Source organism: Pseudopodoces humilis, chromosome 24 (genome assembly GCF_049639895.1).
Source record: "Pseudopodoces humilis isolate 2021_Gansu_Grassland_sample_001 chromosome 24, ASM4963989v1, whole genome shotgun sequence".
NCBI lineage: Eukaryota > Metazoa > Chordata > Aves > Passeriformes > Paridae > Pseudopodoces > Pseudopodoces humilis.
In genome coordinates this window covers 4,581,044-4,605,209 of record NC_142223.1, presented here as the reverse complement: position 1 = coordinate 4,605,209, position 24,166 = coordinate 4,581,044, and the positions used below count along the sequence as shown (strand labels likewise).

Below are 24,166 nucleotides of genomic sequence, written 5' to 3'. Positions count from 1 at the left end.
TCCTGATGGAAACTGGGGCAGTTGCATCCTGGGACGGGCATGGAGAAGATTTGGATGTGTCTGTGTGGACAAGGAAGTGCTGACTGGGGTCATCAATCCTTTGTACCCTGAAGAAATGATGAAATTTGAAATCATCCAGGCCAGACTGGTCCTGGGCCACCGTACAGTCCCTGCCAAGGTCATCACCTGCCAGGTGGCACAGCCAGCCTGGATTTCAGGCAGAGGTGTCACCAAACACTGGGAACTGTATCAGCACAGCAGAGAAAGATTGCCACGGATATGTACCAGAAACTGTGTTATGTTGCTTCAGATCCCTGCCAAAATATGCAGGGAAAGCCAGAAAAACTGAGTTGTGAGGACATTCTCCCTGATGGATGGGCTGTCAAGGCAGGAGAGCAGCTATTCCAAGCTCCTGAAACACCCACAGAGGCAGAAATCCCAGAGCCAGGGGTTGGGAGGATGGTCCTCAGGAGCACTACCAAGTGTTGGGAGCATGTCCAGCCCAACATCCTCAGAAGTGTGCTGCTGTTGGGCAGGTTCACTCCCTTCCAAGTTTTCAGAGAGGCTTCTGAAGGAGCTCCAGTCAGGAGTTCCCTGCATAGCTCATGTGGGGGCTGTTTCACCCTGAGGCTGGATGTGCTCCATGTGGGTTGGTGCTTCCATGCTTGGCAGCTTAAGAGCATTTAGGAATATGGGGAGACCATAATGAGGTTGGACCAGCAGTGCTCCAGAGAAAAATCCTCTTGAAAATGTCAGTAGGACCATCCAGGAGGTTTTTGGGGTTTTTTTAAGTGCCAATCTGACCAGCTGGAGAGCAGTTAATAAATCAGTACAAAAATAATTGATTTATAGTAAGTGATTTTATAGCTTACTAAAGAAAGGTCTCTTGTGCATTGGACTGAAGAAAGAGTCCTTGTTCAGAGCATTATTGCCATCCAAGATGTTTGGTTTAATTCTAGAAATGTGTTGATCCCTGCTAGAACTGCAAACAGTTTGTCAGACTTTTAAACACTCGGGAATGAGCCCCCTCCACACCGTGCCTGCAGGGACTGGCTCCGTGCCACACCCTGTAAACTGCCAGGGACTGAAAGAGAAGGGGGACCCAGGGGACTCAGGGGGGCTGTGACCCTTACCCATGGCCCTGGGGGTCTCCTGCAGGAGCTCTGAGGACACTGGACTTCCATGTTGATTTTGCTCACAGAATGAGTTGGTGTGGTTGTTAAAGCAGAGCTCTCACACCTGTGAGATGTTCTCACATCTCTGTGCTCTTGGCAGCCTTCTTGTGGGATTTTCTGTGGCACATCCCATAAAACATTGCCTCTGTTTGTCCATCTCTGGGAGTTTCACCAAAAATCCAACATCAGAACCGTGTGAGGCTAAATTTAGATAATACTGTTCATTAATAAATTAGAGAGCACAAGGTGAGAGGTACCTCATTTGGGGTTGTTCTTAGAGGTCTTCTCAAGAGATATTTAATGTCAGGGATCTGAGGGATCAATCCCAAGCTGGCATCAATCCTCTTTGGGAAAAGCTGAATATATTGGAAGAAGTGTTATCTTTCTGCCTTATCACCAAGTGCCGGTAAAAGTGTTGATCCAGAGAAGTTTAGCTGGAATTATTAAACAAATACACCCTGCTACGCTCATTGTTTATAAGTAATTCCACTGGTGTAAATATCCTGGCTAAGGGAACTAAGGAATTCCTAGGAAAGGTGTGAATTTTCAGCAATTAAATTTAAATTCAGTTCAATAATTTGAAAGTTATGTGTTTGCAGAGATCTTTATCCACACCTGCCACATCTGTGCACTGCTTCCAGGCAGGCAAGAGAAATCACATCTGAATTTCTGCTTGGCTCTGTGATTTATAAATTGTTCAGGAATGACTGGGGAAAATCCCCTGAAGATACACTGGAGAACATGGTGAATCTGCTCAGTAGTGACTTCAGTGATTCAGAAAAGAGCTGAAATCTGCCTTGTTCATCACTCAGTTCCAGGGCCCACCTGTGCTCCTGCAGCTCTGGGGATGAATCTGCAAACTCATGGATGCCCTCAGCTGCCTTGGGACTGAGCAGTCACCTGTCACCTCCTCCTGCAGCCCTGGCAAGGATTACAGGGCTCTTTTCCTTTCCTGCAGGACCCTTTTCCTTTACTGCAGGACATTTCCAGGGCTCTGAAGAAGGCACAGCCACCCCTGGGCTCAGCCAGCCTCGGCAGGGCACAGGGAAAAACCAAATGGGCTGGAAGGATGTGGGCAGCAGATTTAGGACAGCTCCACAAATCTCACCAAATCTCATTTTCTCCCTGATCAAGAGTAAAGCAAAGACTTAGGGAAAATCACAAGGCTTTCCTGCTCCAGAGGCTTCCCAAAGCTGACATCCACGTTATCCCACCGAGTTAATGCAAGAATTCAGAGCACTCTGGAGCTGTTCTGAAATCAGGATCAGCAATCTCGTATCTCTCCTCCAGTCTGGGGTGTCACCTTTTAGCAGTCCGCTGGAAAAGGCTGGACAAATGAGGGAGAGCTGGGAATAATTTAAATATTTCACAGCTCCCTGAGTTTTGTATGGGGAGGGAGTTGTAGTGGCTGAAGTGTTTAAGGCAAATAAAAATTTTTAAAAAGCAACAACAAAATTCTGATGTGAAATAAAAATAAAAAAAAAATTGCTGGAAAACAGAGGGAACCTGTGTGAAAATGGGAGAAGGGGAGGGGAGGGGAGGGGAGGGGAGGGGAGGGGAGGGGAGGGGAGGGAAGGGAAGGGAAGGGAAGGGAAGGGAAGGGAAGGGAAGGGAAGGGAAGGGAAGGGAAGGGAAGGGAAGGGAAGGGAAGGGAAGGGAAGGGAAGGGAAGGGAAGGGAAGGGAAGGGAAGGGAAGGGAAGGGAAGGGAAGGGAAGGGAAGGGAAGGGAAGGGAAGGAAGGGAAGGGAAGGGAAGGGAAGGAAGGGAAGGGAAGGGAAGGGAAGGGAAAGGAAGGAAGGGAAGGTGCGGGAAGGGAAGGGAAGGGAAGGGAAGGGAAGGGAAGGGAAGGGAAGGGAAGGGAAGGGAAGGAAGGGAAGGGAAGGGAAGGGAAGGGAAGGGAAGGGAAGGGAAGGGAAGGGAAGGGAAGGGAAGGGAAGGGAAGGGAAGGGAAGGGAAGGGAAGGGAAGGGGTTTTCATAGAGTGACACCCAGAGAACTCTGTGAGTGCTTTTAATGAGATTTCACCCTCACAGAGCATTGCTGATGTAATCTGAGATGGATCCATTGATACCAAACTCATTTTACATTCAGAGATCCAGGTCAGCTCCTCCCAGATGAAAATCCTTCAACAACCCATCATTACTGCTCTGCAGCACTGGACTGGGCTGGCCTGGCTGTTTCCATTCCCCTCTCAGGCACAGCTTTGCTCAAGGGCACACCATGAGACAACAGAACTTGGCACATGTTCCCTGACTCCAGACTCGTTTCAGCTTCCTGGTCACCTTGTGTTGCCATGGCTTCACAGGGCACTGGGAATTCACTCCCTCACTTTTATTTCAGTTTTGGTTTGAACAGGCTGAGGTCTCAGTCACTTGGCGCTTGATTCCCTCAGCTCCCATACCACAGGAAAGGAGTTGCAGGAGTCCTTCCTCTGATGTATTCCCACCTGTGCTGTGGATACATGGAGGATTTAAATTGTGAATTTGTCCAGGCAGGGTGTGGGTGTCCCTCTCTGGAAACATTCCAAACCCACCTGGATGTGTTCCTGTGCCACCTGCTCCAGGTGACCCTGCCTTGGAAGATCTCCAGAGGCCCCTTCCAGCCCCAGGTATCCTGGGATTCTGTAAACTCCTGGAATCTTTCTGGTTCCAGGAAAGCAGCACCAGTCTGGTGAGCAGAGCACTGGTTATGAGGATTAAACAGTGGGAGCTAAATACCATCACTCCAAATTTGCCACTTTTCCTCTTTCTCCCCCAGCACTCTATGCTGCCCATGATGCCACTAGGTCTGGAACATCCCTTGGGCCACCTGTCCTGGCTGTGTCCCCTCCCAGCTCCTTGTGCATCCCAATCCACTCCTGGTGGGTGAGGAGCAAAGAAGGCCTTGGCTCTGTGCAAACATTAATGAAAATATCCCATTGTTATCTACATTGCTCCCAGCACAAATCCCAAATAGCCCCACACAAGCTACCAGAAAGAAAATTAACTTTATCCCAGCAAAACCAGTAATATTTTCCCTCCCTCCCTCCCAAATTCTCATTCAAGTTTCAATCCAGCAGCAGATCTTTATTTTCTTTGAAATGTCAAACAATTAATCATTTTGCACTTTGCTTGTTCCCCGTGAACTTGAAGGCTTTATTGGAACTCTGTGATGTCAGCCCAAGACAATGCTCAGTGATTTACCAGAAACAATGTGTCTCATGTCACCCTGCCTGGTTTTGGTTGCAAGAAAAAAAGCTGCAAGAGAGCTCTGGCATTGTCCCTGTTATCACACTCACAGTAAAACCCCTGGATTCAAACACATGCTGGACAGTTCTCATCTTTTTTATTCCAGTCTCCCATCCCTCATCCATGTTGAAAGGCGCTCTTGCCCTGCCCTACAGGTCCCAAGGAAGATGGTGATGGACAATTTGTCTCCAAATCAGCTGGATGCAGACTCCAAGGGTGGCTCTTCCAAAGGGGCACAGAGAAAATCGGGAAAGGAGCACCTTTGTTTCCTGAATGATGCTCAGAGAGCTTGAACAGGCCCAGCAGGCAACATCAGGGCTGAATTATCTGGATATATCGGGTGTGGGTGGATATCCCCACCCATGGTCAGAATGAAGGGATTCCAGGCAGCCTGGTCCTGGCAAATCCAGCAATTTCTTGTGGGAGTGTGGCAGTGCTGAAAGCTCCTTGGAAATGCAGCAGTAGCTGTCCCAAAAAACCAGGAATACCTAAGGATCATTGAGTCATGGAATGGTTTGGCTCGGAAGGGACCTCTAGCACATCTAGTCCAACCTCTCTGCAATAAGTAGGGACATCTTCAACCAGACCAGGGCTCAGAGCCCCATCCAGCTTGGCCTTGGATGTTCCCAGGGATGTGTCAGGAGCAGTGGAGGGGTGTCTTGTAGATCTGGTGTGAAGCAACATCTGGAACACTTGGAAGTGTCCAGGAAGGATAAGGGGCAGGAAAACACCAGCCCAGCATTGAGCATGAGCACCTCCATCCTATGATTTACTGAGCAATTTGCAGGTCTGGCTCTGTTTCTCCCACTTTGGAAACATCCAGGTGAGTCCCTAAGTGTGAGAGGGTTGAGATGAAGAATGGGAGAACAACCCAGAGCTTTTCCATGTGGAGATGTCCCTGCCTGGAGCAGGCTGCAGCTCCTCAGGGTGAGAGAGGCTATGCAGTCATTACCCCAGACCCACACGTGCACCCACACACACACACACTGATTTTATTAAGCCATTCCATGCAAGGATTTTATGTATGTATATTTTTTTTTATTTGGAAAACTTCAGAGTGCTGTTTTTTCACACACAGTAAAGTTAGCTTTGCTGAGATTCATTAGTCCCCTTTCCCCCTGTGTGTAAATGGATCTCTCTCAGTTATGCAATGCAAGGGTACACAACCATGAAAAGTGCAGAGCCAGCCAAAAAAAGCATTGTTCTGAACTCGGACGTGTAAAATATTCATATTCAATAATAAAAAAATAAAAAACACCAGCCCTTAATAAAAAATTCACAGTGTAAAATATGCATTGTCCTCCCATCCCCAGGGCTGCAGCCCTTTCCAGCCCAACACGTTCCAGGGGTTTTCACTGCCTTGTTGGACTCGATTAATTCCGAACCAACTCACCCGCAGACATCCCGGGACTAGGTGCCTAAATTGATTCTGGTTTCTCTGAGGGCACTGGATCCATGGCTGCAGGAACAGCTGGCAGGAGCTGGGGTTGCTCAGAGCAGAGTCTGTGTGGCAGGGCTGTCCCCGTGCTGGTGTCATATCTGGGCACCCAGTGCCACACTGGGCATGGACACAGCCAGGAGAGCTCTCCCAGCAGGGTTTGCATGCCCTCGTTACCCCTCTGTCTTAATTAGCAAATTCCCGGGGGCTCATGGGGCTGAGCAGCTCCCCAGGGAAGAGGGAGCACGTTGGGAACACCCTGAGGTGTCTCTGTCCCTCTTGCCCTGCAGAATCTCCTGTGGAGCTCTCACAGGGAAGAAGGAATGAAATGATCCAGTTGTGCCAAAGGGAGGCACAGACAGGTGGAAAGAACCACCTGGCTAAAGGTTTCAGCAGAGCCAGGGGTACTCTCAAAAATTCCCTCCTTCTCTGCTCCCTGGGAGCAGGGACAGACACAGGGAACGGCTGGAGCTGTGCCAGGGCAGGTTTAGGTTGGATTTTGGGGAAAGTTCTTCCCCCAGAGGGTGCTGGCACTGCCCAGGCTCCTCAGGGAATGGGCACAGCCCCAAGGCTGCCGGAGCTCCAGGAGCCTTTGGATAAAGTTCCCAGGGATGCCCAGGTTGGGATTGTTGGGGTGTCTGGGCAGAACCAGGAGCTGGATCAGTGATCCTGTGGGTCCCTCCTAGCTTGGCCTATCCTGGCTCTATGATTCTACGATTTAATTCAGATTTTTCTGCATCCCCACCTACTGCTGGAGCTGCCTCAGTGTGTGTGTCTCAGGGGGTGACATAGACGGACAGCACAGGACAGGAGAGACTGAGCAGCATCACCTGGGACTGGAACTAAACCACCAAGCCCTGCTCAACAGGTGCCCTGAGCTGCTTTTATGCCATTAAAACCACTAAGTGGGACCCAGGAGCCCAGCATTGGAGGTGAATATTAAAGTGTTATTTTGAACATTGCTAAAAAAAAAAAAAAAAAGGAACAGGAAAAGGCTCTGGCACTTAAATTTTATGAAGATATATAGGAGAAAAGAATGAGAAACTCCAAGAAACCAATGCCTGAGATGTTTCTTTTATCTAAAGTACAACTAGTTCAACATTTTACACAGAATGAGTCCCAAAGAGTGTAAATCAGGGGATGGAAGAGATGTTTTAAAAAGGTTTCCAAATACAATTTCTTTACCTCCCATGTTCTCAGGCCAAATATTTTAAATGGAAAAGCATGTGGGACAAAGAGCATGGATATTATCAGTGTCTTTAAGAACCATTCCCAGCAAGGTGGTTTGTTCTGTGTCCTCAGTCTGAAATTTATAAACAAGGAGAAGGAAGGAGAGGAAGAAAACTCAGAAAAATCAGAAGCTGGGAAAGCTGTGACCACAAGTAACAGTATGGAAATAATAAAAAGTGCCATGATGAGACAGCTATCAGTCATGGCTGAGATTTTTTGGTGGGAAAAAAAGGAGCTGAAATTGTTCTTTCTCTGTTCTGTTGGGTGTCAGATTTGAGCCACAGCACTAGGATGCCTTGAAGGGAACTGGGAGGATGAAGGGAAATGAATTGGGAGGATAAAGGGAAGGGGACTGGAAGGATGAAGTGGAGGGAACTGGGAGGATGAAGGGAAGGGGATTAAGAGGATGAAGTGCCCTCAGTGGCTTTGAGTAACACCCCAGCTTCCCCATCCCAATTCAGTACATCCATCTCCATCCCCTATCATTCCAGGCTCCTGCAGCCTCTGGGAATTTCCTGCTTGCTTTTTCCAGGAATTTCTCCCTGAAAACAGAGAGGGAAACTCAGTGGTGTTGGAAACATTTCTCCTGCTCAGGTTCCCCAGACAGCTTGGATCAAGTGTGACCCTGCTGATGCCAGAACCTTCCTCTAACCCAGGAGCCCCTCGGCCCTTGTAATGCAGAGGAGCTGAGGAGATGTGGAAAGATTCAGCCCCTCAGATCCTTTGCTACCCTGACAAATCCAAGTGGAAATACAGGCGCTGCCAAAGTTGTTTCATTCCCAGATTCCTATGGAAAGCAGCATTTTCAGCACAGCAGAGCAGGGGAGCCATGCTGGTGGTCTGATGACACCCTCTGAAGAACTTCCAGCCAAAATAATATGGATTTCCTGGAAGCATATCCCCCCAGAGGAAGAGACCATGGATTTTGAAGGTATCCAAGACAACAGCCCAGATGCTGATTCCAGCTCTGCTGCTGTAAGCCACTGCCTTCAGTGGATGGATGCAGAACTGTAGGGTTTTTACTGCAGAGATCATTGCTCCTCTGTGAAGGAAGGGATGCATCCCTACATACCCAGAATGCCCGGATAACCTCCAGCTTGCAGGCTCGGAAGTTACATTTCCAGACCCATCGCAGGCTTTCCAGGGGAAGCCACCAACATCTGGGTTCATCCCATCTGACATCTATAACTAAACCAAAAAACATTAAACCCTGATTAAGATAAGGGAGAGAGACAGATTGCACCTGCGCATGAGCTTTTATCATCTCAGTTTACTGAAAATAAAATCTTTTGGGATTGGGTTCCTGATTTAATTCTCCTCTTTATGGACATCAGTGGAACTGATGGTGCTGAAATTCTGTGGAAGAGATGAAATCCACCTTCAGAATGAGATTATTTTTGTTATTAGAAGGTTGTACCTGAAAGTTGGAAGAAGTGAACAAACAAAAATATTACTGAGGACATTTAAAAGTGAAAATCAATGTGGTCAAAGATCCCAGAAGTGAACAGAATTAATTCAACCCTAATTCCCGGTGTGAGCCTCCCAAAATCTCCAGTCCCACCATCAGGCTGCCAGAGTATTTAACAGCATTTCTATCAGCCTGACCCACCTCCAAAGGTTTTTAATCCCAGTTTATATTTACCAGGAAATGTCCATGCCATGAGCAACTGAATGTGTGAGGTTGTTCCTTCAGAAGCCACAGAAGTGATTAGACCTAACAATAATCCATGAAATTACATAAGATTTGTTTTTCTCCTTGCATGTCCTGAGGAATTCTCCAACTCCAAACCCGTTCCAACTGGCACCATCCTGCACTTGAGCTCCAGTATCAGTGGAGTCTGTGATGGTTACAATTTTTATGGTGAGAGATTACATTAAATCCAAATAATTCTTTCCATGAGGGATTACAGAGCCACTCTGGTTTCAGACATTCCAATCCAGGAGTGAGGAACTTTTTCTTGGGTGTCTGTCTCTTCCTTAGTTATGACAGACAACATTTATCTTATCTAGACATAAATCCATTTCATTAATTTCATTCTTAATAATTCAATTCCTAAAGAAAGCTGATGGAACAGCCCATTGTAAATCCAGTCTTTGTATTTTCGGCTGAATGCCCTTGGATTACTAATTCCACATAAATTAAGTGACTCAGTGTTCCCCATTTCAGCAACTGAAATGCTTCTGCCTGAGATAAAAACTCACCTGGAGGAACTGTCAGCCACTGCTGGATGTGGTTCACATTTGAGGGGTGAATTGCTGCTGATTAACAAGAGTCTGGATCAAATGTCCATTCTCAAAAACCAGGATTTTCTGTTCCACTACTAGAGTCTGCTTTGGGGATTCTTTTTGGCAGTGAGGTTTAGAGCAGGAAAATTGGAAATGAACTGGAAGAATTTGAAGACTACAGCAAACAAGAATAATCCTGGAAGGAACACACTCTGGAGATCCACCCTGGCCATTAATATATGGAAAGATTTCATTAGGAAAAGGGAGAGGGAAGAGAAGAAGAAATGAAGTGCAAGGAGGAGCATGGGATAAAAAAGATCCTGCATTAAAACCCACACTACAGCTTACAAATCCTGGAATCAAAGATTCACAAAACCATTTGAAATTGGAAAACATCTCCAAGACCACTGAGTCCAACCTTTGGCCAGTCCCCACCTTGTCCCCAGCCCAGAGCTCTGCATGTTGTGTCCAGGCCTGCCTTGAGCACCTCAATATATTTTTGCCCTGGAAATTGTTTTTCCCATTCCTGTGCCACTCTGGAGGTGACTGTCTGTGCTTTTGTGTCAGTCCCAGGCCAAGTGCAACCCATTAAACCTCCCACCACAGCAATACCTGAGCAGACCAACTTAAAATCCCTGGGGTTTTTTGCCAAAAGTTTTTGCACCATTATGTCACATCCTCTACACCAGAATTAGCTGGGGAAAACTTGGTTTTGTTGTTTTGGTGGGTTTTTTAAAATTTATTTTCAGTGTTCCTGCTCTCTCCTGAAAATAGAAATGTCAGCAGGTCAAATGACCTGAGGGTTTATGTATTTCCAGGGTAAGGCAGGAAGAAGTTCAGCCTTTGGAAATATAATTAGCATTAATGAGTATGAAATAGAGACCCATTTAAATCCATAACCATTAACTCAGCTGTCCCAGCTTCCCCAAGGCTGCCATGATTCCCTTTCCTAAGTCACCACAAGCATACAGAAGGGAGGAGGAGCTGTGGTTTGAGTGACCCAGGATGAGCTTTACCTATCCCCAGGATCATTGGCAGCCCAGCTAAAATCTATTGTCTGTCTTTGGTCTTGGTGAGCTGAGTTGCTTCAACACGTGCGGTTTTTCTCTCTCTGTCATGGACTAAATCTCAATTTCTCAGGACACACAACAGGGGTATCTCCAGTCAGACAGTGTGTTTGGAGAATCATGGAATCATGGAATGGTTTGGATTGAAAAGGAGCTTGAAGACTACATCATTCCACACCCCTGCCACTGGTAGGGACAACTTCCACTGCCTCAGGTTTCTCAGGCAGAATTTTTCTTTTCTGTTCTCAGCCACTGACAAATCTATGGAGAAATTCTCTGCATGGACAAAGGAGCCACCCCAGGTGGAGCAGCAACCACTTGTGGTGCTGCCCTGGATAGTGAGAGGATTTTTTCTTGCTCTTTTCTTTGTCAGGAGAAGTTTTCTGTCTGTGGACTTGTCCTTGCACCCTCTCTGAGCTGGGAGCTCCCCATCCTCTCTGAGATCTTCAGCTGGTTTGGGGTGGTGAACTGAAGGCTGGTTCACAGCTCCAGGGAAGAAAATTAACATTCTCACGCCCAAATCCTGATTTATACCCCTGGTTTGTGCATCTGCACTGCCTCTCTGAGATTTATACTGGAGAAATCACTTGTGGGTGATGAGCACCAGCAAAGGCTGGAGTGGTTCTAGCAGGAACCTTTGCAATGTTTGTAGTTTTTTGCTGTGTTAAGACAAAACTCAGGAGTTTCAGAGTCCCTGCTCTGGTAGCACAGAGGTCAGGCTGGGATGGGCTTGGGGGAGAGGTTTGCTTCAAATTCATTCATCTCCCACGGGTTTGCTGGGGCCTGGTGTGGGCGCCCAATTCCTGCGTGTCAGGAGAAATCTCTGCAGAGGAAGGAGGAGAGAACAGGCGTAGCCCTTTAAAGGAAGAGAAAATCCACACAAATTGTCAGGACTGGACGAAAATTGAAGGAAAAGTGGGAGGAAGTGGAACTCCAGAACTGATACAGAAAATGATTTGGGAAACCTGGATTGCTACAGGAATGCTGCTGGGTTTGGGGTGAAATGTGTTGCATGTGCAGCAGTTTTGGGCACCAGTTTGATCAGGAAATGAAGGTGATGATATCTGAAAAGTCAGGTGACAGTAATTAGTGGTTGATACTATAACAGATAATAATTAGTACCAGGCTAACGAGCATTGGAAAGCACAGCAGGTTCTCCTGTGGTGCCCCAGTGTCCCCTGAGTGGCTCCAGTTTGACAGAGGTTTTGTGCCATGGGATTGCTGCTGAAACTGCTGGTGCACTCTGAGGGAGTTATTTGGGAGCTCATGGCTCCAGGTAGGATCTTGGGAGAGCTCTGTGAGGAGGAGAAGAGAGAGGCCTTGGTGATTTCCAGCCTGAGCAAGGACAGTAATTCCCTCGAGGGGAAGGGAAGATGCTGCCCCCAGACAAGCAGAGAGGCCCTGGGTGCTCTGTGGTGCTGATGGAGCTGCCAAGGACAGCCAAGTGCCTTTGATCCCTTTTTCCCTGTGGATAGCTCACAGAAAAGCTGAATAATTTCATATTGTGTGTGCAACAAAATTTGTAATTTCTGCTTGATGGCCACTGCCACCAACCTGGAAGCTTTTTATGATGCTGGAGGGGAAATGGCACCTGAGCCAAAGTCCTGGAGAACAAGGTGGAGGAAAACTGGTTGCAAACTGGGTGAGAATCATCAGGAATTGTCCTTTCTGGAGAACTTGGCCGTGTTTGAGTTGCACATTCATCTGCTTCTGTTAAAGAAACACACAGCTGCTCTCTGCCTGCATTTATTGTTTAATTCATTCATGCTGCTTGTTGGAAACACCATCGTTAAAGTCCTTCTGGGGCAGAGTTTGCTTTAAAGAAAATTCTCCATGGAAAAGACTTTCCTTTAAATTTAGTACAAAAGAAAAGCCCAACCAGTTTTATTTATAGATCAGGGCATGAGAGATTTTCAGTGTTCAAGCCAGTGCTCTATCTCTGTTTCTCCCATAAAAACATGTTTAGCATTTTTCTCATCCTACCAGAATAAAATTCTTTTATTCAGATTTTTTTTTTTCCCTTGCTAAAATGCAGCCACTTGAATGAATGATAAACAAATACTGGATTTACCCATGGAATGATTTTGTGAGTTGTGATTCTGTTCTTGGGTGACATGAGCTGGGTTTTGGTTATTCTTTAATAGACCATCTCTTACTTCTGTGACTTTGGGAGAGTTTATATACCTAAGGTTGTATTTCCCAGAGATGTGTACCAGATGTATGATAAATTTGGGACGTTTATCAGTCTAGAAGCATCCAGAATTTCCTTATGGAATGTCTGCTTGTAGGAGCAGTGAGAAAATGGCTAAATGGAGAAATGGTCAGAATTGTGGCCTTTCCAACAACCTGAGTGATAAAATGAACAATTTTATATCAGTTTGTGTTTAATGGGAGGGGGAAATGTTAAATTGATTTGTTTGGTAAATGACAAGGCTGCCAATACATTTTGATTTCTATTTATTCATATTAAAATGCAGAATTGTGTGTGTCTTTCTTTAAAGTGATGGTTTTCCCTTTCCTGGTGAAGGTGGGTGGTGATAACCACATCTATCTGGATTTAAATTAAATTAAAATTACAACTACAATTAAAATTAAGATTAAAATTAAAATTAAAATTAAAATTAAAATTAAAATTAAAATTAAAATTAAAATTAAAGGATGAGGTGGTTATTGAGCAGGATTCTGACCTGCTTTGCCAGGAGGGCTTTCACAGAGCTCAGTGTCAGCTCAGAAAGATCTGCAACTCTTAACTGTTTAAAAAAGAAGCTGGGGACAATGGTAGCTTATTTCCTTGCTGAAATTTTAAAATGTTTCCATTTTACTGTTTCCCAGTCATTCTTTAACTCTTGTGGTGCCCTGTCAGCCCATATTTAGTGGCTGACACACTTCAGAATCAAAAGTTTCACTGCCTGGATTCCTCCCTCCACTAAGCTTTGTGACAAAATCACTGATCATGACTCAATTTCCCTTCCAAATGTCCAGTGTCTTTGTGACCTGTAATTGAGTTACATTCTGGGCTGCTTAACAGAGAAGTTAAAGAGCTTTTAGTAATAATTTTATAGAAAATATGTTCCCCATATGAAGCAGCGCTGTCCCTTATAATGCACCTGAGCACCTGGAAGTGTCCAAGGTGAGGTTGGTTTGGAGAAACCTGGGATAGTGGAAGGTGTCCCTGCCTGTGGCAGGGCTGGGATGAGCTGGGATTTAAGATCCCTTCCAACCCACACCAGTCTGGGGTTGTGTGAATGGGCAGATGCTAAATGCTGCTCTTATTTGAGCCATTTATTGAGGAATCCATGGCTTTATAGAATGAGAAATCTGAGACTCTGCCGTGGGGAGCTTGGGGTGGAGCTGGGGAGGAAACCTGGTGGAAATGGGACATGTGGGGAGTGTGTAAGGTCACTGAAGCCACCCCTGCGACAAGGCTTCAGCCCCAGCAGTGACCCCTGTGGTGAGGGTGTGACTGCCAGAGGGGCTCCAGGTCAGACAGAGAAGTTCCCCTAGAGTATTTAAGTCATCGTATGGATGATCTCGCTCCATTATTTTTCATAGAGCTTCTCAGTTCACTCTATTAAACTTTATAATTTAGAGAAATTAAACCATTTCCCCATCTCACCCATACCAAGGGAGCAAAACTGCAGCTGAGTGGCAGTGAAGCAACTCCTGATGTGTGTCAGGGCACTGGAAGGATCAAAAGTTGTCACACTATTGGGAATGGCAAGGCAGTACAACACGGACTCTCTTGTGAGCTGAACAGGAGAGCGAGGTTTATTTCTTCAGATCTTCTTTTATAGACCGATACATGAAAGTACAGAAAAGTAAAACTCTTATTTGTTAGTAAAATAAAACATCACCATCATTGGTCAGTGGGGTACACCGCCCCTCGACCTTCTCTTGCAAGAAAACAAGGAACAGACAAACAGCACCTGCAAGGCTGTTCTCTATCTCTGAGGCTTGTTTTAAATCCTCCTCATGAATTTTCAGGCCACTTTCTCAGGTGAGACTGAGAAAGTTATGCAGCCTGCTTTTCCACAGGCACTGTGCTCCCTGCTTGCTGCCCACATTTAGCAGCCATACAAAATGAGAACATGAGGAGGACTGGAAGTGTCTGTCAGGACAACTGAGTTTGTGTGGGTGGGATGTGCCTGCCTGGGCCCTTGTTGCTGTTTAAGGAGGGTCTGTTCTCCAAGCAGGAGCTCTGCCCAAGCATCCTGCACCCCTTTGTTATTGTAGAGAGGATAAAAGCCACCTACTTACACCTATAATATGTTTTACTCCTGTATTCTTTCACCAGGGAGTCTGGAAGTTGCTTTTCCAGCAACAGAGTGGGCAACTTGGGCACAGTAAATGAATGAAACAGGATTTTAGGGGAAAGGCCTGATAAATCAATATGTCCCTTCTTATCAAATTGGCTTCAAGTTTGCAGCTTGCTGTGCTGCTTTTTTATAAATCACTTCATCCTTTATTCAGAAACTTTATTTCCTTCTACCAGCATGGAATCCCAGACTGGTTTGGGTTGGAAGGGACCTTAAAACTCATCCCTTTCCATGAACAGTGCAGGGACACCTTCCACTGTCCCTGTTTGCTCAGAGCTCCATCCAACCTGGCCTTGGACACTTCCAGGGATGGAGCATCCACACCCTGATCCAGAACTGTTCATCCAGACCTTTGTTTAACCCAGGTGTCAGTGTAATACTTTATTTTAATACCAATTGTAAAAGCCTTTCTCTCACACAGGCTGTAAAGCAGTGTTTTCAGGTTTTTTGACAAGGAACAGTGAGAGTGTCTGATGCTTTCCCAACTGGGCCATTACTTCCCCAAAATTCTGCTCTTTCCTCTGTTTTAGCACAAATCTCCCCAGGAAAAACCCAGTGGAACATGAGTCACTGCAGGAACCAGTGCTTGGGCGAGGTGGGCTCCTGGCTTATAAATGGCACAATTGTAGATACAGGAGTGCAAGGGCTGCTCTGCTTGGAAAACTGGCTGGAAAATAGCACTCATGAGGTAGGCAAGCATTTATATCCGCAGGAACCATTGGCTATTTTGTATATATTTGCATTTCATTTTCTAACCACACTTTTGAAGCTTGGTTTTTAACTATTCATTGATGAGCTTATCATGGTCTGCACCTCACAACAAAATTGTGGCATCCCTGTGGGGCTGCAACAAGCTCTCATTTGGCCAATTTCTAGGCTAAAAAGCCACCAGCAAGGTGGAGAAGCCTGATGAGCTCCCTGTTAGATGTTTGATGTGTCATTTTTGTGTTAATAAAGTACAGGAGGGTCTGTGTGAAGCTTGGGGTGTCTGAATGCAAAGAGCAGAACTCTGACAGTACTTGTCCATTGCTCTTTCAACACAAATCTCTGAAAGAAATGAGTAGTTTGTTCTTCCACCTGTAAAAAAACCCCACAATAAATATGCATTTGTGAGCGGAGAAAGGTTTCTCTCTCAATTCAACCTTCTGCTCATTCCTGGGGGGGGGTGAGCAGAGTCACCCTGGCCTGAGAGAAGGGAGTTGGGGAGGAAATATTGCAGCAGCTTCAAAAGTTTTCACCTCCTCTGTACAAATGAAACAAAAACCTTGCTTGGTTCAACACCAGAATAGTGGGGAAGGGAGAAATGGTGTTTAGCAGCCAGAACAGAGGAATGGATCCCTGTGATGGGTAAATTCTGTCTTTCACTTTCCTTGAGCTCTGAGCTGTCCTGCCTTGGACAGTCCTGTCCTGTGTGTGAGAGGCTTTTAGGCTGTCCTGTGTATGAGAGGCTTTTAGGCTCATACAGTTATCAGCAATTGATGTGACACTGGGGGGAGAATATATTTCCCAAAACATTATTTTCAGGGGATTAAAAGCCATTTTTAGAAGAATTCCCACCTTGTCCTAAGCCATAAGCACATTTTAGAGGTTATTAGTGGGACAGCAGTACACAAAGAGGGGGGACACAAGGTGATCTGAAGGCATGCCTGGTGTAATTCTCCTCAGCTTGGTGAGTTCTGCCTAAGGAATGAAGTTGACTCATTCTTCCTGGATGCGGTCCACCTCTCATGGAAATCGATGGAATTCTTTCTGCTGCGTTTTTAACACATGTTCTTACAGTTACTTTCTCCAGCAAGCCCTCATTTGTAAATCTACGTGAACTCTTGGTTCCCTGCGGTTAAAAATATTATTTTTTCGGTAGTGATGGACCAGTGACTCCGAGAGTCCCGTAAATACTTTCCCATCTCTGGTTATGATCTGCAGAGCCGAGCACAGGAGCTCTTTGTGCTCTCTGCACTTACACCATTTCATTGATTCCGCCTTTAAGGTCAGCGGGGAGAGCCGGCTTCTGCCGGAGGGTTGGGGGGGTCCCCAGCATCGGGGCTGTCCCCGTGGGGCGGGCCGGGGGTCCTGGGGGGCCGGGCCGGTCCCCCCGCCCGGGCAGCGCTGCCGCAGCCTGGGGAGCGCCTTCCTCCCGCTGCCCGCTGCTTTCCCCTCTCCCTCGGGAGCGAAGGATGACGGCGACATCACCTCACACCCCATCAGGTTTTTGCCTTCTCCCCCCGGCCCGTGAGTTATGTTCTGAACTGCCTTTTTAAAGATTTTTTTTTTTTTTAGCTGCTTTGTATTAAATGAATAAAATATGTTCGTGTCCCGTCGGGTCCCTGTTCGCTTCCATTCCACCCCTTTATAAAAAGGAGTTAATCAGGAATGAGTTGCCACTGGCTTTTTGCAGTTTATCGCATTCCCCAAAGGAGTTTTACATCCTCAGCCCATTGGATCATCATCTTTTAATCCTGAAAAGAAAACTGCCTGTGTATGGGGGTGCTTGAACGCAGAGATCCCGGTGCCTTGTAAACAGATTGTTTTTTTCCCAAATCCAGTAAGAATTTAGGTTTGCGTTTATTTTATGCTCTCACAGAGGCTTCTGGTATCAAAATCTCGCAGCTTTAATTTGTTCAGCTGTAGAAGAACAGCATCTGTCCAGCCCCGAGAATGTTTTCAGGTGTCTGGGAACGGATAAATGTTTCCGATTTTAGAACGCTGTTAGTGTTTAAAGAAAAGGAGCATTCGGAGAAGGGTTTGAGTCTTTACTTTTCCTGTTTGTCAGGGAAAAAAAAAAAATGTTCTTAATTATGACTCTCGGGGTGGGGGGGGAATGCTTGGAAATCTCCTCCAGAAAAGTAATTCTAAACAGTGAAGAAAAAAAAAATAATAAAAAAAAAAATTAAAAAGAGGAAAAATGTTCTATGATGTTTTATTTTTATAATCCTTTGCAGGCATGTGAGCCGTGGTCTGAGGGAGAAAAAAAAATAAGTTTCAGGAAAAAAGCACGAACAATACCGCCTTTAAACCCAAATCTGCAAACTTCTGAGAATATGCCCTCGTATTGAATACACCGGATTTCTCTCCCGAGCGAAGGGGAAGGTTTTGTTCGTTTGGACAGTCTTTGAATACTGTTCTAAAACTTCTTTCAAGTGGGAACTGAAGAGAGAAATGTTAAGTTCTGGGAGGAGACAATAAGTTAGCATCTTTGAGCTGGGTCCCTTGCATGTAAATCAGCCTTTTGGCAATTTGGGGAAGTTTAATTGGAAGGTGGAAGCGTGGAAAGATAAGGAAGTGGGATCGGTAGGAGCAGCCCCGCTGCTCGCTGGGGGTCCGGGGGGAGGCCGGGCCCAGCTCCTCACCTTGCCCGAGGACCCCGGCGCAGCCCCCGGCCCGCCCCGTCGGGCTTCGCCCCTCTCCCCCCGCTCCCCGCTCAGCTCCCAAAGGTGTCTCGGAAATAAATCCCTCGCCCTGAAGTTTCTATATTTTTCACCTAATGAATTTTTGTCGCCCCTCCCCCCCCCCCCCTCACCCCGGGACTCTGTCAGGCCTGGACGGCGCGTCCGCGGCTCTTGGCTGCGCGCAGCCCCTCCTCGGGATCAGTGCTCGGGCTCCTCATTTCCCACAGCCATAAAAGGTCTTGAACTCAATTAATAGCTAATAATTATCCAGCCAGCCCCGCCGCAGCCGTCCTTAGCTGGGGGAGCGCAAGTAAAGCAGGCGCGGAACCTGCGGGGGCTCCGCGGCTCCTTCCCAGTGGGGACTGCGAGGGTAGCGGAGGCGTCCTTGGCTGTCCTCTTGGGGACTCTGGCTGCTCTTTGGGGGCTGAACCCCAGTCCCGCACACCCAGGGGCAGCGGAGGGAGGGGGCAGTGAGGGGACACCCCCCCGAGGGAGCCCCAGGGGAGGGGAGTCACCCCCAGAGCAGATGCGGGGAAAGCTCCCAATTCCGTCCGGGCAGGAAATAGCGTTTTGGGGTTCAGCCCTTTGCCACCCCCAAAGCATTTCACAAAAGCCCTCCTTGGCCGGAGCCGTGCGGGGCTGCGGGCCTGGCTCGGGGCTGCCGGGGAGGAGTGGGGGTACCCCGGCCAAGGGAGCCCCAGAACCGGTGCTGCGGGAGGGGGAACGCACCCTGGCCCCGGCAGCTGCTGCATCTCCCTGCGAGCTTTAAATCGGGGGCAGTTCCATTAATTCCGAGGGAAAAGGCGACGCAGATCGTTGTAGTGCCTTCAGAATTCGGCATTTCGGCTGAAAATCGCCTCACCGATACCTGTTTCGCAGGGCCACTTCCCGCAGGAGGGAACCTCCCCAAAAGCCCCGGGGGAACGAGAAACCACAGCCATGAGAGACCGGGGGTTTGGGCTCTTTCCATGAAAAAATTCTGCTGAATTACAGCGCCCATCGTTTCCATTTTGCTTTCATTTGGCAAGCAATCTCAGGGCAAAAATATTTTGATCAAACGTCTAAAAAAATTGCTATAACTCCTTAATTTCCCTTCATTCCCAGAGACCGTCACGATTAAAACTACTGTGTTTACATCCCCAAAACTGTCTGTTCATGGGAGACAACTCTGCTCGATGTCTGACGATTGTAATTATAATCATGTTCAAGTCAGATATTCAAATGTCTGTGAACATTCAAATGTAAATGGTGCTTTTCTTTCCCCCCCCGTTTTTGTTTTTTTTTTTTGACTTCTTATTTTAGGACGTGAATTTTACCTTCGCCAGGACCAGCAAGACACAGCCTGGCGCGGTGGAGTGTAACGAATTCAGAGGAATTCTTAGAGCTGAACGTGTTTTTTGAAAAATCTGAAATGGCAATTTACACGGTATTTTTTTATGGCCAGAGGGGCCAATGTTTTCTTCTAGAAATAAGTAAAAAAAATAGGCTGATCACCTCATTTTGATGCACAGACGGGTTTCAATGCAGCTGGAATATCAGGGAAGAGGTTCAGGACAGTGAATGCAGGCACAGGTTATGCAGCAATATTAATTTTCCCCCCATAATTTCATCGCTAAGGGGACCAGCAAGAGTGACATAATTTTTTTTTTTTTTTTTTTTTTGTTTCCCCTGTACAAAATGCAGCCATTTCTGCCTTTCTCGCTGATGTTTGTTCCGGCACTTCTCAAAGGTTTTCGGGTAAAAAAAAATATAAAATCATCATCATAATAATAAAATAAAAATAAAATAAAATAAATAATAAATTTACCAAAAAGAGTGTAAATAGGTAAAGACCTATTAAAAGACCCTTCAGGAAAGGGTCTGGAGGGTGGAGGATGTGACACCCTCACTGAGCTCCATCACCCTCTACCTGCGTGCAGAGCAGCCCTGAGCCACCCCGAGCGGTTCCGGGTGGCACCGGCACTGGGGGGAGGACCCCGGCCGGCGTCTCGTCACCTCCTTAGCGGGGGGGGGGGGGGAGGGGGCGCAGCGACCTTAGAAGAGCTTAATTTTAGTTATTTTTATGTTTTTCGAGTTTCCCCGGCGGCCAGCAGAGCCGCTGCTGGGAACGCGAACTGTCCCCGCCGGGGCGAAGGATGCTCGGCGGGGACTCCCCCCGTTGTCCCCGCAGCCCCGGGGGTGGCCCGGGGCTCCCGGCTGTCCTTAACCGCCCCCTTGCGCCGGCTCCTCGCAGGGACCGGGGCTCGGGAGCGCGTCCCAGAGGTGTCGGAATTCCTTGGCAGCGGGGGATGCGAAGCGCGCTGCTCCATTGCGTGGGTGCGAGGCAGCTCCTCATCACCCCGTGGGTGCGCTCCCGCCGCTAATTAGAGGCAGATTAGTAGGGAAAATCCCCAGGGAAGCGTGTGACATTCTCAGCGCCTGATTTGCGACCCCGCGGAGCGCAGCCCCGTCCTGTGCCACCGGGCTCTTGCGTAGTTTAAAATATTAATTCCCGGCTTAATCCCGCCGCAACAGTGCGCAGAAACAAGGAGTGATTGATGCGAAAATCCTCGGGAAGGGGTTACTCGGGGCGTGCGGCAGCGCCCGGACAAGCTGGACAGGCTCAACCATTTTAATCTTCTTTACTGCTTGAAAATACTTGTGCAAACCAGCTGGCCAAGCGCCTTTCCCCTCTCCCGTGCCCCCGTGGGTGCCCACCGGAGCCCGGGGCTCCCGGGAGGGCCCCGCGGAGAGCGGGGTCGGGCAGCTCCCACCCAGCGCTTCACCTGGAGAGTGTATTCCAAGCCCACCTTGTAAAATACCTGGGAACGTATGGCTTGTGCTGGAGATGCCAAGGAACCCACCTGTAAATTCCTGCCAGTCCAGCGCCCCCTCCCCAGAGCTGCGGGGACCCCCGCACACCTCGGGGGCTGCGCGCTGAAATCTCTGTTAGCGGGGTGAGGGTGGAGGAGCAAAGAGGGGCGAGGGCGGAGGGAATCAACCCCGACCAGGCTCATTTCGGTACCTCCCGCTTCCCTGCGCCCACAGACCCCACAGATGCCCCTCGGCCCGGCCATGCAGCCCCACGGGTCCCTGTCCCCTGGCAGGAGTGTGGTGCTGAGAGGCTTGGCTGCTTCTTTCCCTACAGGAGATGGTTTTTAAGTCTCGGGAGAAAATTTGCCGCCTCCGGTAGAGTGGTTTTCCCCTTCAGCCGTCGCCGGGGTGCCCCAGGCTGGCCGTGGGCAGAGTTCCTGGGGAAGTGGAGGAGCACGGAGTGGCTCCGGGCCGGGCAGGGCTCCGGCTCCCTGCGCCGGCTCCTTGGCAGCAGCCCGGCTTGACCCGGCAGCGCCGAGAAGCTTCCTGGCGCTTCTCCTTTCCTCCACGGTCATTAATTTGCCGTTCTCCGTTGAAGCGACACACACTCAAACAGGTGCAGGCTGGAAAAGCTGGTGGCCGCCGCGGGATGCTCGCCGGCGGGACACGGGGGGGCTTCGAGGATTCCGGGGGAGCTGCGAGGCTCTCCCTGCCGGGCAGCACACCTCGCTCCGGGGCTTTCCTGAGCCCCAGGACCCCTTCTCCTTCCACGGGGGGCTCAGAGCCGGGAAGCAGAGAGGCACCCGTGGAGCCAGGGACGAGCCTCGGTGGGAGCAGGAGCGTGTCCCGGACACGCTGGCCCCGGAGCTCCTGGGCCGCTGCCCTCGCCACCAGCCCCGCCGCTCCCCGAGCTGTTTGGGCTTCAAGCGAGCTGAGGCTCCCGGGGCGGAACCGCAACCGCCCGCGCGTGCCCGCTGCGGGAAGGGAACCCACTGGTGTCGGGGATGGCAGCGTGTCCTTCCCCACACTCACCGCAGCCCGCGGCCAGCACACCCCGGCACCGACCCTTCCAAATTCGTTCTCTCTCTTTTTTTTTTTTTTCCTCCCCACCTTCTTTACATCCATATTATTATTATTATTATTATTATTATTATTATTATTATTATTATTATTATTATTATTATTATTATTATTATTATTATTATTATTATTATTATTATTATTATTTTAAGGGGTTTTTTCCCTCCCCTTTCCCCCCTTTCCTGGGTCCGCAAAGCGCCATAGCCCGGCCTTGCCGCCCCGCTCCTTGCCCGCCGGCGGCTGCGGGAGCCCTGCTCCAGCCCGGCCGCTGCCGCCTCGGCCCGGCAGGAACTCGGCCGGAGCCGGGGAAGTGGCACGGGCAGACCCGGCGTGCCGGGGACAACCGGGGCAGCCCCAGCACGACGGCTTTCGATCCCTTCTCGGTGGCTTCGTTTGCAGAAGCATCATCTAAACCGTGGTCCCCCCCACACTCACCCCAACCGTGCAACCCCGAAAGCGTTTTGCCTTTCCCCAAATATGCCCGAGCGGCTCCGCTGCAGCGTGGCTGTTTCCCGCAGGAGCCGATTCCTGGGGGGAGTCTGGATGATGGAGGTACGGGGGGTTTTGGCAAGAAAACAAAAGCCAGGGTTGTGCGGGGCTCGGGCTGCGGGGGGGTACGGCCGCGGTGCCCGCCCGGTGCTCCGAGTCTTCCGCGACCTTCGTTCCCCGGCTCGGGGACGGGGACGCGGCGACCGGGGCATCCTCGCCTCGCCAGCCGCGTGTCCCCCGGCTCTATCCGGTCTTCTGCCAGAAGACCGCTTCAATAACAGCGAGAAATAACCAGGGACGACGTTTTCAAACTGAAATACGCCCGTCCCGGGAGCACCTCGGTGAGAGATGTGGGGACAGCGAGAGTCCAGGATGGCTGGAAGAAATATTTCAATGAGTTGGAAACACTCGAGCTGCTGTTTCACCGGTGAGGCTGGGAAGAGCTTGTTTTTCCAACCTCGAGGTGCCCGGCGCGCCGTGGAACGGCGTCCTCGAGACAGGAATTCACAGGCACCGCTTCGGCATTTTAGGCGACACGTGGCTCCCAGTTCCCTTCAAACGGATTTATTTTATTTGGCCTCCTGCTCCCCCACCCTTCCCTCGAACGCCGGCTCCTCGGTAGCATCTGAAAGGCCTCTGGTCCCATTTGCAATTAAAGAGTTTATTGAGGAGGGGAAAACCGGTAATTAGCAGGAATATTCACCCTCCCCCCCCCCCCCCCCCCCCAGTTCCACCTGCAGGGCAGGAGTGCAGCTGGCGGAATGGCTTCCAGCAGGGACCTGACGCACCCACACAAGTTTTGCTTTGTTTTTTTTGCGGTGCCCTTCTGTGCGAGGGCTCCCCGGGATGGGTCCGCACCTCCAGCGCGGAGCTCCGCGCTGCCCTCACCCCATTATTTTTTGGAATGTTTAAGACGACGCGCGTTTCTCCCTCTCTCCATATTAATCTCATTAAATCCTACCTTTCAACCTTCTTCTGTGACCATCTGACCTGGCCACTTGAATTAAAATAGTGCTTTCTCCGCAGTCAAAGCCAGCACATCAATCACCGGCTATTTACACTTCGCTCCTCTCTTCAAAGCGGCTCTGCCCCAGCGCTCGCTACCTCCGCTCGGGGGGGCGGCCAGGTCCTGGGGGGCTACCCGGCGCTCCGAGGGTGTCTCTCCTTCCTCTCCCCCCTTTCCTCAGGTGTCTGGTGGCTTCCCCCGTCCCTGGGGAGCGCTGCCCCAGAGCGCTGCCTTCCACCTGAAAGGCAGAGCAGAGCGGCCGCCCTCCCTCCCCGACCCCTCCCGCGGGGCCCGGGGCCCTCCCGGCGGGGCTGCCGTGACAAACCGAGGGTAAAACCGCCGCAAACACCGACAAACCCGAGCCGGGGATGAGGAGCGAAGCTGCCGAACGTTGGAAAAATTGTGGTAGAAATACGAGAAATACCGACAAAACACAACAGCGCAAGTTCTGTTATTTTAAAAGTTATTACTTTTAAAGTTAGGCAACCCCTCCCGAGCCGAAAGGGGAGAGAAAGGCGAAAAAAAAAAAAGGGGAAAAAAAAAAGAAGAAAATAAAGACAGACACTGGTTGAAAAGTTACGTAAATAAACATTTTTCAGATTAAAAACAAAAGCATGTCCAAACTAGGAACGTTTACAAGATGACAACTGTTAACAAACTTCCTCTACAGCATTGCTATTTAGAAGTAATAATAATAATAATATAATAATCACCTCTTTATAGGATGGCACCTT

At 49.0% G+C, this 24,166-nt stretch overlaps 1 protein-coding gene across 1 annotated transcript; it reads left to right on the top strand.

Annotated features, from left to right (window-relative positions):
* Window positions 1-115: 115 nt before the first annotated feature.
* Window positions 116-22,349, top strand: ACTRT2 (actin related protein T2). The gene is given in 7 exon segments (XM_088066706.1): window positions 116-161; window positions 254-551; window positions 553-690; window positions 692-755; window positions 19,367-19,421; window positions 20,298-20,380; window positions 22,134-22,349. Coding segments are annotated over 7 exon segments (900 nt in total).
* Window positions 22,350-24,166: the final 1,817 nt, after the last annotated feature.